The sequence below is a fragment of the Amblyraja radiata genome, chromosome 7 (assembly GCF_010909765.2).
Source record: "Amblyraja radiata isolate CabotCenter1 chromosome 7, sAmbRad1.1.pri, whole genome shotgun sequence".
In the NCBI taxonomy this organism is placed as follows: domain Eukaryota; kingdom Metazoa; phylum Chordata; class Chondrichthyes; order Rajiformes; family Rajidae; genus Amblyraja; species Amblyraja radiata.
This window is the reverse complement of record NC_045962.1, coordinates 78039448-78052428: the sequence shown is the minus strand read 5'-3', so window position 1 is coordinate 78052428 and position 12981 is coordinate 78039448. Positions and strand designations below refer to the sequence as shown.

At 42.6% G+C, this 12981-nt stretch overlaps 1 protein-coding gene across 1 annotated transcript in view; it reads right to left on the bottom strand.

The window, feature by feature from the left end:
- The window catches only part of LOC116975560 (contactin-associated protein-like 5), a 705003-nt gene that overhangs the window by 149773 nt on the left and 542249 nt on the right, over nt 1–12981 (bottom strand). The window contains exon 20 of the mRNA XM_033024847.1: nt 1655–1788. Coding sequence (XP_032880738.1) covers nt 1655–1788 — 134 coding nt within the window. The remainder of the gene's footprint in view (nt 1–1654; nt 1789–12981) is intronic.

Sequence of the window (12981 nt, the reverse complement as noted above, 5' to 3'; positions counted from 1 at the left end):
TCTGGACTTCCCCAACATCGGGAACAATCTTCCTGCATCTAGCCTGTCCAACCCCTTAAGAAATTTGTAACATCGAGAGTCTCGATCGCCTCGACGCAGCAGTTTGACTGCCTGACCGTGGGAGAAGAAGCAGTGAAGAGATGACGTGTCCCCCAACTCTCAAAACATGGGGGGGGGGGGCATGGCTCCTCATCCTCCCCAGGAATTTCGCCCATGCAGGCAACTAAATCATCCTACCTCAACTATTGAGCGGTCCTGAACTACTATCCACCTCGTACTATCCTTGATCAGGCTTTGCTGGCTTTAACTTGCACTAAATGTTATTCCCTCATCATGTAATTATACATTGTAAATGGCTTGATTGCAATCATGTTTTGTCTTTCTGCTGACTGGTTAGCACGTAACAAGAGCTTTTCACTGTACCTCGGTGCAGGTGACAATAAGCAAAACTAACTAAACCAACTAACTAACTGACGTGCATTGAGATACAGTGAAAAGCTTTTTGTTGCGTGCAGTGTCAAAATTTGGAGCGACGAGTGAAAAGTTAAACCAGATGGAGAGATGTAGGTGGAAGCGGCCATGAGGGGGAGGGGAGAGAGGGTTTGTAAAAGGGAATTGGGGATGAGACATAAAGCTGAGGGGAAAGGGGCAGTGGAATGAGAGACAATGCACAGTGGCGCAGCGGAAGAGTTGCTGCCTTACAGTGCTTGCAGCGCCAGAGACCCAGGTTTAATCCTGACTACGGGTGCTGTCTCTACGGAGTTTGTACGTTCTCCCCGTGACCGCGTGGGTTTTCTCCGAGATCTTCGGTTTCCTCCCACTCTCCAAAGACATACAGGTTTGTAGGTTAATTGGCTTGGTATAAGTGTAAATTGTCCCTGATGTGTGCAGGATAATGTTAGTGTGCGGGGATCGCTGGTCGGTGTGTGGACTCTGTGGGCCGAAAGGCCTGTTTCCACAATGTATCTCTAATCTAGACTAAATGTGTGCACACCAGGCTGGGAGTGTGACACAGGAAACCTGTCCAATCCCTCTACATATGCTGCTTGACCCTCTGAGCTCCACCAGCACTTTGTTTCAATAAGGGAGAAACAGTTAACTTTTTGTTTGCACTCTTAACTACAAGTGAGAAACAAGTTAATGTAGGTCATAGAAAAGGAGACACACTTATTTCTCCTTCTCAGTTCTGATGAACAGGACATGGTAAACAGGGCAGCACAGTGGAGCAGCAGTAGAGTTGCAGCCTTACAGCGCAAGAGACCTGGGTTCGATCCCGACTACAGGTGCTGTCTGTACGGAGTTTGTGAAAGTGACAGTGTGGGTTTTCTCTGAGATCTTTGGTTTCCTCCCACACTCCAAAGATGTACAGGTTTGTTGGTTAATTGGCTTGGAGTAAATGTAAATTGTCTCTTGGTTCTTGGTTCTTGGGTCCTCCAAAATATTCCAACTGGAATTTAAACTATCCCTAATGTGTGTAGGGTAGTGGTAATGTATGAGGGTTGCTAGTCCACGTGGACTCGGTGGGACGAAGGGCCTGTTTCCATGCTGTTTCTCTAAACTAAGTCCAAAACATTGGGGTTTCTTCCTGCTGCCTGACCTCCTGAGTTCCTCCAGCATTTTCAAGTTATACCTCAGAACAAGTATTATGAATTACCTGAATGTAGACATCCATCTCTTCCCGATCAATTTTGATGCTGTGAAGCTGGCCATTTGCCCAGTTTCTAGTATCGATGCCGATAAAAACAGGATCTCTATCACCATCCAGTTTGTATCTAATCTGAAAACTCCCTGAAAGAAAAAAAACGTTAATTAGTTTCAATTGAACAGACACAAACTGATTTATGGAATAAACTTAAGTCAAAATTCATTCGTCGCATCTGTATTTCTTTTTGAAAATACTCAGATAATTAATAAATGAAACAACCCAGATAATCATGTAACAGATACAACTAATACAAAAAATGATGAGTGACATTTATGTATTCAACTTAGTTGGCATTATAAAATGGACTGTCATGTTTAATACTGCAAGGTCACTTTCTTTTCTATTTGCTGTATGTTTTCATTTGGCATCTTCTTGTGCTCTTAGTTTCCATATAAATCATATCTCACGCAAATAACTGGCCACTCAATATTAATATTTTTGAAAGTAAAACATACAAGCTGGAAAGGGTACAGAGAAGAGCTACGTGGATGTTGCCAGGGCTCAAGCTTCGGAGCTATAGGGAGAGGTTGAGTAGGCTGGGACTCTATTCCTTGGAGCGCAGGAAGATGAGGGGTAATCTTATCGAGGTGTATAAAATGACGAGAGGAATAAATCGGGTAGATGCACAGAGTTTCTTGCCCAAAGTAGGGGAATCGAGGACTAGAGGACATAGGTTTTAGGTGAAGGCAAAAAGATTTAATAGGAATTTGAGGGGTAACTTTTTCCACACAATGGGTGGTGAGTGTATGGGAGGTAGTTGAAGCTGGGACTATCGCGACATTTAAGAAACAGTTAGACAGGTACAGATGGATAGGACAGTTTTGGAGGGATATGGGCCAAACGCAGGCAGGTGGGACATGTTGGCCGGTGTGGGCAAGTTGAGCCGAAGGGCCTGTTTCCACGTTGTATCACTCTATGACCGCTTCAGCACATTTATGACTACATGGATAGTATTGTAAAACTGACTGAAAGTATAACTTGCAAAAGATAAGGAAGGCCCTTATAACTATTTAATATGCCTCCAGAAAGTGAAAGCATGATCGGGGGTGGGGGGAATATTTCAAGATAAAATGTACTTCCAAGTTTTGTTCTCAGTCAAAATGCTAAAATGCAAACGATTGATTAGGGAATGGCTGCATAATATTGAGAACCAACGCCATCCACTATTGGTCATTTGACAGAGATGTTCAAAGGCGTGTCAAGTATAGAGAGGATAAAGAGAGCGAAAAGAAGACACAAAATGTTGGAGTAATTCAGCGGGACAGACAGCATCTCTGGAGAACATGGATAGGTGACGTTTCAGGTCAGGACCCACTTCAGTCTGCAGAAGGGTCCTGACCTGAAACATTGCCTATCCATATTAAAGTCACACAGTGATACAGTGTGGAGACAGGCCCTTGGGCCCAACATGTCCCAGCTACACTCGTCCCGCCTGCCTGCGTTTGGTCCATATCCCTCCAAACCTGTCCTATCCAGGTCCTATCCTATCCTATTCTCCAGAGATGCTGCCTGACCCGCTGAGTTACACCAGCACTGTGGGTTGTTTTTGTTAACCAGCATCTGCAGTTCCTTGTGTCCACATAAAGAGGGAGAAGTTGTTCCCACGAACGATAAATCAGTGCCGAGATAACACAAATTTACAATTCGGCCAGAAAATAACACAAGGGAAGAGAGAGAAGACATTGTCTTATGTAGAGAGACTTTGGATTGAGAACTTACTGATGGTAGTTTAATTAGGTTTAGATTAGTTTAAATATAAATTATAAACTTTTTCTCGTTGCTAAGGAACAGGATGCTCCCTGCCTCTTGGGACAAGGCCTGGATAGAGTGGATGTGGAGAGGATGTTTCCACTAGTGGTAAAGTTTAGGACCAGAGGCCACAGCCTCATAATTAAAGGACACCCCTTGAGAAAGGAGATGAGGAAGAATTTCTTTAGCCAGAGGGTGGTGGAATCTGTGGAATTCATTAACACAGGCGGCTGTGGAGGCCGTCAATGGGATTGTTAAGGCTTGGATGACAGGTTCTTGATTAGTAAGGATGTCAGGGGTTATTGGGAGATGGCAGGAGCGTGGCGTTAGGAGGGAGAGATAGATCAGCCGTGGTTGAATGGAAGAGTAGACAATGAGCCGTACAGCCTAATTCTGCTCCTAGAACTTATGAAAGAGAATGAATTAGGAATTTCAGGAGGGAATAAATTGCAGGATCACAGAAGAAAAGGAAGGGAATGAAACTCAATAAACAATGGGTCATTGTGGACTCCACCCTTCCTGAGGTCATCAGTCGCCGGCCCTGTGTTGTTCTGGCCTCCTCTATCTTTCAGTCTGACGAAGGGTTCTGACTCGAAATGTCGCCTATTCCTTTTGACTGTCAGAGGTTGATAAAATGGAGCAGCTGGGCTTACACACTCTGGAATTTAGAAGCATGAGAGGGGATCTTATTGAAACATATAAGATTACTAGACTAAGTGGGACCCGTTGGGTCCCATGTTCACACGGGAGGGCTGGTCCCTCAACGCAATATTCCACCTCTCCACCAAATCCAATATTGGTGGCCAGTGGGGGGGGGGGGGGGGGCTTTCTGGAGCTCTAGTATGGGTGTTGTGGGCTGAAGGGACTGGTTTCCAGAGAGATTATATGATTGTGGGCCAAATGGATTCTTGGTGTGGCAGCTCAGTCACTCAAGCCTGATGTGCTGGCAGCTCAATCACGGTTGGTGGGCTGGCAGTTGACTCACGGCTATTCCTTGAAATTCCATTTCAAGCAGGGTGCAAGGCCACCAAACTCAAGTGCAGTTTCCTACCACTTCAAGCTGGGTGCAAGGCCACCAAATTCAAATGCAGTTTCATACCATTTCAAGCAGGGTGAAACCACCATAAAACCTCCATCAAACCACACAAAACACCACATAAACACCACACTCACAGTTTAGTAGATATTCAGTGTTTTCAGTTGATTCACAGCTCAAGCAGAGTTGCGACCTCTTCCTTCCCCATCCTGAAGAGACTGAGCCACACCCACACTTTTGGGTTTTATAATCCCTCCCCCTTCCCACTGGGGCGTGGCCTCCATGGTGTGATTGACAGGAGAGAGATTCTCAACGTTTAAAAAAAAAACTAATAACACTTTTATTTTTCATTGATGGGAAGAATCCTCTGCACCTGATGAGCGGAGGGGGACTCGGTAAGATGGCCAAAAATCACAGCCGTATGTAGTAGCGTTTTAGTGGAGTTATGGGGATATGGCGAGAAGGCAGGAACGGGGTACTGATTGTGGATGATCAGCCACGATCACATTGAATGGCGGTGCTGGCTCGAAGGGCCAAATGGCCTACTCCTGCACCTATAGTCTATTTTCTCCAGAGATGCTGCCTGACCAGTTGAGTTACTCTGGCAGTTTGCATCTGTCTTCGGTATAAACCTGCACCTGCAGTTGCTTCCTACACAGGGAGTGAAACCGTTGCTTATTTCGACCAGGCACCAGTCTCGACTTCATGGGACTGAATAACTTTTTTATCTGTGATGCCTCAATTCTATGGTTCAACGATTCCAATAAATCATGTTGTTACTAAGCAGGAACCAGGCTGCAATTTCAAGAGATGAAGAGATATTCCATGTATTTGAAATCATCAGAATTTGCTGGTCAAAAATAGCGGTCTGCTGTTTGCATTTCACAAATAGTGTCTCCCCATACTGTTGTCTTTGTTGGATTTGCATATTAATTGCCTATTAAACTTGCTGCAAGAAGGTAGGGCTCATAATTAATGATGTAAGTAGCATTTTAATACCATGGTAATTGCTAATACATTGTTAATTACACTCTTTGTCCATGAAAGGGAACAATTTAAACTTGAATTTCATTTCTGTCTTCGGTAAATTGCCATTAAAGGTTTCGATGAATAAACATAAATTTCAAGGTTATTTTCCTCAAGTTCGGAAGCCCGGGATTCTTCATCCCTTATGCAATGCATCAGAAGTGAAATCAATTGGATGAACACACACAGTAAAGCATAAGGACATCAGTGTTGTGAGCTTGGGTAGATGCACAGTCTCTTGTCCAGAGTAGGTGAATCGAGGGCCAGAGGACATAGGTTTAAGGTGAAGGGGAAAATATTTTATAGGAATCTGAGGGTTAACCTTTTCAGGGTGGTGGGTCTATGGAACGATCTGCCACAAGAGGTGGTTGAGGCTGGGACTAGAGTTACAGACTTAAAATGCAAAGGATTGATTGGGAATGGCTGTATAATATTGAGAACCAAAGCCATCCAGAATTGGTCATTTAACAGAGATGTACAAAGCCGTGTCAAGTTTACAGAGGGTAAAGAGCATGAAAAGAAGACTACAAGCAGAAGCAGAGTTAAAATGTCAGGTCTGAGAGTGTATCTCCTGTGTATGAATAATTGTCTGACTCATTTTGGGGTAAGATATACCTTTGCAAGGTATATTAAGGATACAACTGTGAAATTGGCCACCATTAGCTGTTTGACTAACTTAACAAACAGGAATAACAGGGTCAAATTTTGCTCTCATCTCATTTTCTTCTCCTTCTGAAAAGAAGGGGTGGCACAGTGGCGCAGCAGTAGAGTTGCTGCCTCACAGCACCAGGGACCCAGGTTCAATCCTGACCACTAGTACTTTCTGTACTGAGTTTGTACATTCTTCCTGAGACTGCGTGGGTTCTCTCCTGGTGCACCGGTTTCCTCCCACACTCCAAAAATTGTAAAATTGTCCCCAGTGTGTAGGATGGCACTAGTGTGCACGGGGATCGCTGGTCGACAGGGACTCATTGGGCCAAAGAGCCTGTTTCCGCACTTTATCTCTGAAGTCTAAAGTAAATAATAGGTCAGATTCAACAACAGCTAATGGCAGCAAAAACGATGTTTTATGTGTAGGAAGGAACTGCAGATGCTCGTTTATACCTAAGATGGACTACAAAAACCTGGAATGTGCCTCAACGGGTCAGGCAGCATCTCTGTAGAAAAAGAATAGATGACGTTTCGGGTTGAGACCCTTCGTCAGACTTTGTCACATCACCTTCTCTGGAGAACATCAATGAGCAGAGAACCTTCTTTACGGGTGTGGGATCAAGAGTCACTTCAGAAGTATGCATCAAAGTCTGGGTTGATACTCTGGTGCAGATCTGAGAGAGTGTTGCAGTGTCAAGGATAATGTCTTCTGAAGGAACTTTTAGACAGGTCTTCTCTGATCTGTCAGGGAGATGGATGCAACCGTTGTCATGGAGCTATTGTGATGAAGTGCAAGCAACCTCTCCCGCTGTCCTTGCCAAAATATATATCTCACTCACCAGCACTAAATCAGATCATCTGGTAACCATCATGTTACTGGTAGCGAGAGCACTCTACGTGCGAATTAGCTGTCACATATCTTACAATACAACAGTAAACTTGCTTTGGAGCAATTATTAGTTGTACATTTACTGCAGATCACTTGCAGTTGGAACAAAGCCAACATGACTGGAGACCTTTCTCAATATTCTTTCTTTCTTTCTTTCTTTTAAAGTCTTTTTATTGTTTTTTTTCCAAAAAACAAAAACAAAACATAAAAAACAGAGCAAAAAGAATAATGATAAACATAACAATGATATTGATACATAGGGATCAGGATTACATTAATAGCAGGTATAACCTAATATGAGACCAGTGTCAAAATACACATTGACTATAGACCTCCTGGTCTCTATGTAAATATAGTTAAGTCTTTAAAAGAAAACATAATATTCTCATCATCACTGTGAAGTGCTGACGAATCCCTCCACACACAAATCAGCATCAAGCTATGATGGAACTGACTCATGAGATTCAAGTGTGTGCATTTGTCAAATAGACTGGATATGAGCAGAAACAAATAAATTCTTACTTGCTGTGGCTTTACAGATGTAACAGCAACAGGACAGTAAATAAATATACAATAAATTATCTGTTATTCCAAGTAAACCAGACCATGGCAGTGCAAAAACCACATTGCAGTGTGGTTTAAGAAGGAAAGAAGCTGTCCTTGAACCTGGAGATAATGATTCTAAGGCTCCTGATGATAAGTGTCTGAGGTTATGGGGAGAATGGGGTGAAGAGGGAGAGATAGATCTGCCATGATTGAACGTTGGAGTAGACTTGATTGGCCCATTGGCCTAATTCGACTCCTATCCCTTATGACTCATGATAGCAGAGGGATGAGAGCGTGGCCAAGGCGATGGTCTCCTGGTGCACACCCATTTTAATAAATCACCCATTACTTCAAACACCAACTCTGTGTGGTCTTTCCATTTCCCCCATCTACTTGCACCATCCATATAACCCTGTAAGCCGTGGCGGACTGGCCAGGGTGTCAGCTTGCCCGATGGCAAGTGGGCCCCTGATGAAGTGGAACCCCTATATCAAGTGGGCCCCTGATGAAGTGGGCCCCCTTTGTCTCCTGGCAACCAATATTTTTAGACCCAGTCTGCCACTGCCTGTAAGCTTACACCCCAACTGTGCCTGCCCACTTTCTGCTTGACACTGTCAATTTGAAACTCTACCATTCTCAGAGGCAGTGGATTTTAGGTAATTGTACTAGTTGTGTTAAATTCTCACTGACATTCTCATCTACAACTTTTAATCTGGGTCCTTAGTGCTCTACCAACTGATGATAGTAACAACTTTTAACTAATCCTGTGAGAGGATTTCAGTATAGGAAGCCAATTCCTATACTGGTTTGGTTTGGACACTGGTTTGAGTAACGTTTTTTTGTTTCCTCTGGGTATGTGAGTACTCAGGAAAATAACAATAAATATATACAATACAAACAATACAGTACAATACAATTCACTGGATGTTTTCAAGAGAGAGTTAGATGTAGCTCTTAGGGCTATCATAATCATGAGATATGCGGAGAAAGGAGGAACGGGGTACTGATTTTGAATGATCAGCCATGATATTGAATGGTGGTGCTGGCTCGAAGGGCCAAATGGCCTAATTCTGCACCTATTTTTTATGTTTCTATGTTTCTAATCCCGTTATAACATAAATTTATAACTGAAGAAGGGTTTCGGCCCAAAACGTTGCCTATTTCCTTCGCTCCATAGATGCTGCTGCACCTGCCGAGTTTCTCCAGCATTTTTGTCTACCTTCGATTTTCCAGCATCTGCAGTTCCTTCTTAAACATAATATAAATTTACTCTGCTATCAAATCTATTAAGTCACCAGAAATGACACTGCAGTGTTGGTGATTGCCATTAACATCTATTGATCGGTTAGCTTTGTGTCGCTAAATTGGAGTCTAAGTTAATGCAAACAGTGTTATGTAATTGAAATGTAAAAGATCTAATGAATGCTGAAAAGCCACCTCCAGGAAACAGTGAAAGATGCTAATTGTTATCGGAATTGTTATTGAGATAAACTAACCTCTTGACTTGTTGCGTAAAACCTTTGCTTGGGATTGCATTTGAATTGTTCCAGGAAGGAATATAAACAGTGTTTATTCCACTATTCTGAAGATCACGCTCCCAGAAAAAGTATGCAAAGAGCACCCTCTCCCTGAAGCCAGTTTTGACATTCCACTCAGTTAGTTTGAAAAGAAAATTAAGACATATTTTTGAGTAAACATTACTATAGGTTCAAGTTTAGCGGACTTTGTTGACATCCCTGCGGAGCGAAAATAAATGGTGTAATTTGTGTAAGCAGTATTGAATGTATGTGTAGCCTCCGAGAATGGCGGATTTTTGTAAAGATCATGTATTGTATATATTTATTTCTTGAATAAAGTATATTTTGAAATTTAAAAAAAACTTAAAAAAAAACTTTAGGTTTATTAGTGTAAAGATTTGTTTTGCACGCTATCCCTTCAGATCAGAAAATACCAGAGATTAACACAAACCAGCCAAAGACAGGTAGAGCAAAGGAAGGGGTTAAAAAGTGCGGAGTATAGATCGCAGTATTGCTTTAGTTATTGTGACGTGTACCAAGATACAGTGAAATTCACTGGAATTTAGAAGGATGAGATGATATCTTATAGAAACATATACAATTCTTAAGGGATTGCGCAGGCTTGATGCAGGAAAATGTTCCCCATGTTGCGGGAATCCAGAACCTGGGGACACAGTTTAAGATTAAGGGATAGGCCATTCAGGACTGAGATGAGGAGCAATGTTTTCACCTAGAGAGTTGTGAATCTGTGGAATTCTCTGCCACAGAAGGCAGTGGAGGCCAATTCACTGGATGCTTTCAATGCGAATTGAATTCAGAACGTTTGGTTAAACAATTATATTCTCAAACCCATAATTTTACGTTCACAACTTTCTGACTTTCATAATTAACTATCATGAGAGAGTTATGAGCCTGTCCCACAGGCGATTTTTCAGAGGACTGTCAGAGCGGAACATGAATGGCGTAATTTGTGAACGTGAACGTGAAAAATAAGGTGTGATAGACAACATTCTTACAAGACTTGATAATGTAGATGTGAGACTAATCATTCAACTGGCTGGGATATCAATAAATGGGGATCACAGTCTCAAAATAAGAGGTTGATGATGCAGAATAAAAATGAAAATAAATCTTCTCAGCTCAACATGGATAGGACATGTTTGGAGGGATATGGACCGAACGCGTGCAGTTGGGACCAGTGTAGCAGGGACATGTTGGCTGGTGTGGAAAGTTGGGCCGAAGGTCCTGTTTCCACAGTATCACTCTGTGACTCTCTGACTCTAAGAGCTCTGTGACTGTCATCGACTATTTTCAAGACTCTGACTGCTGGGATTCAAAATAAATGCGGCTAAGGTGAAAAACTGATGCAGGGATCACAATCTTACTGAATGGCAGAGTAATCACAAACACTGCACTGTCCATTTCTGCCCTGGTTAGAAAGAGGAGGCTTTTTCTGATGCCTGTAAATGATAGTTAATTATGAAAGTCAGAAAGTTGTGAACGTAAAATTATGGTTTTGAGAATATAATTGTTTAACCAAACGTTCTGAATTCAATTCGCATTGATGAATATTGAGCCAAGCTATCTAACCAGTCACTTTTATGCTGGATTGGAATTGCATCGCCCTGTTGAAGATGCTGCCTCTGTGAGATGAGACATTAGATTAAGGCTTTATCTGCTCTCTGAAGTGGATATCAAAGATCCCAAGGCACTGCTGTGAAGAGTACAATATTTATCCTATCAACATTCATCAAAAAATCCAAATTATCTGGGCAATCTGCTTGCAAGAGCGTGCTGGGTTTTACTTAGGCAATTTTCATCGGTTACAACAGTGATTTAAAGGGTTTTGGACATGCTAAAAGGATTGAGAAAGATGGTGCTGAAATAAAAGGTTTGTTTTTCTATTTCAACTGCTTCATTTTATTCATAGACTCCATCACCGAGGGATACGGGAACTAAATGAGAAGGAGGTGTTGGGTGCTATGTCTGCAGCACTTCAAGTCATGGATTCATAGAGAAATTCAGCGTGGAAACAGGCCCTTCAGCCCAACTTGCCCATGCCGACCAACATGCCCCATCTACACCAGTTGCAATAGTACCTGCCTCAACTACCTCTGCCAGCAGCTCGTTCCATACACCCACCACCCTTTGTGTGAAAAGCTTTCTCTTAAATCCTCAGGTTTCTATTAAATCCTTCCCCCCCTCATCATAAACTATTGTCCTCTGGTTACCGATTCCCCAACTCCGGGAAAACTGGAGTAACTCAAATGGTCACACAGCATCTCTGGAGAAAAGGAATAGGTGATGTTTCGGGTTGAGACCCTTATTCAGACACAAAACATCATCTATTCCTTATTTCCAGAGATGATGTCTGACCCACTGAGTTACTCCAGCTTTTCGTTTCTATCTTCGGTTTAAACCAGCATCTGCAGTTCCATCCTACACATTTCTCTCCACAAATACACTCTGACTTGTTAAGTATCACGTGCATTTTCTGTTCTTATTTCAGTTCTTTAGCTTTCTGATGTGTGTTCAGACTGATCCTAATGCAATTTAATAGTAAGATTAAATGAGAACTTACCAGTTTAAAGTTTGATCTTGATTTTATGAGGAGTTACGATGAGCGATTAATTTGAAGAAGGGCCGTCCGTCTGCGTGCGCGTCAATCTTCAAAGCAGCGGTGTTAAATCACAGATAAAAAAGAAGACCTGAGAATAGTAAGATTGTGAAGAAACTAGAACTTCCAGATGACCTTGATAGTATGAGGGTGGGAGCGGTGGGCACGTAATCGCTCATCGTAACCCCTCATAAAATCAAGATCAAACTTCAAACTGGTAAGTTCTCGTTTAATCTTACTATTTTACGTCGGAGTCACGTGAGTGACTACGTGAAGATTTCAAAGCTCTGTGATTTCACGCCGGTTACGAATCCAGGCGTCACACACTGAATGGATTGACCATGGATGAGAGTTATTATTAAAGCATTCAGACATAACGTAGTTAAGTAAAGACACTGATGCTTTAAACAAAATAATTTTTTTTTAATAGTTTCCCCTCCCAACCTGGGGGAAAACTAGGTAACATAACTTAAAATGGTACGAGCAAACAGCCCTGGTCCGGTTATGGGTTTGTTATAAAACCGGTGGAACGTTCTTTTCATTCGTCCTGCAGCCGCTAGGATGTCATCAAGGGGTACGTCCATTGTTCTTGCTGCCGACGTAGATGCAGCCCTGGTGAAGTGAGATTTAAAGATATGAGTGTTCACTCCCGCTACCGCCATTACCTCCATTAACCATCTGGAGATTGTTTGAGTTGACACCTTCTGGTGTGGTTTTTTGTGGCTGATGAGGACCGATTGTTCTGAGCCTCTGAGGTTCTCCGTAACTCTCAGAGAGTGGTGCAAGTATGTCACCACACATAACCGTTGGTCCTCTGGATATGCCAAGAACAGGATCTTCATCCCTGGCATTTCTGGCCAGCTCAGTTTGATCAGGTCCCTGATAACGAATGTTATATTGTTCATATTGGTGGTCATGTAGTCCAGTCGTAGCTTTTGTAGTGTCTGGACTCTTTGGGCTGTTACTAGTGCCATCAGCATAACCACCTTCAGGGTTAGTTTGGACAATGATAAGGCCATTGGCGGTCCCCACTGACGAAGTAGGGTTAGTACCACGCTCACATCCCATGTGTCCGTGTACCTTGGCCTTGGAGGTATTGTATTGTAAATTCCCTTCATAAATTTTGTTACAAAGGGGTGCATTCCTATCGACCCGTGCCCTGCCTCCAACATCAGATAGGAGGAGAGTGCACTTCTGGCACTATTGATTGAGCTATAACTTAGTTTGTAGTCATAGTATAGGGCT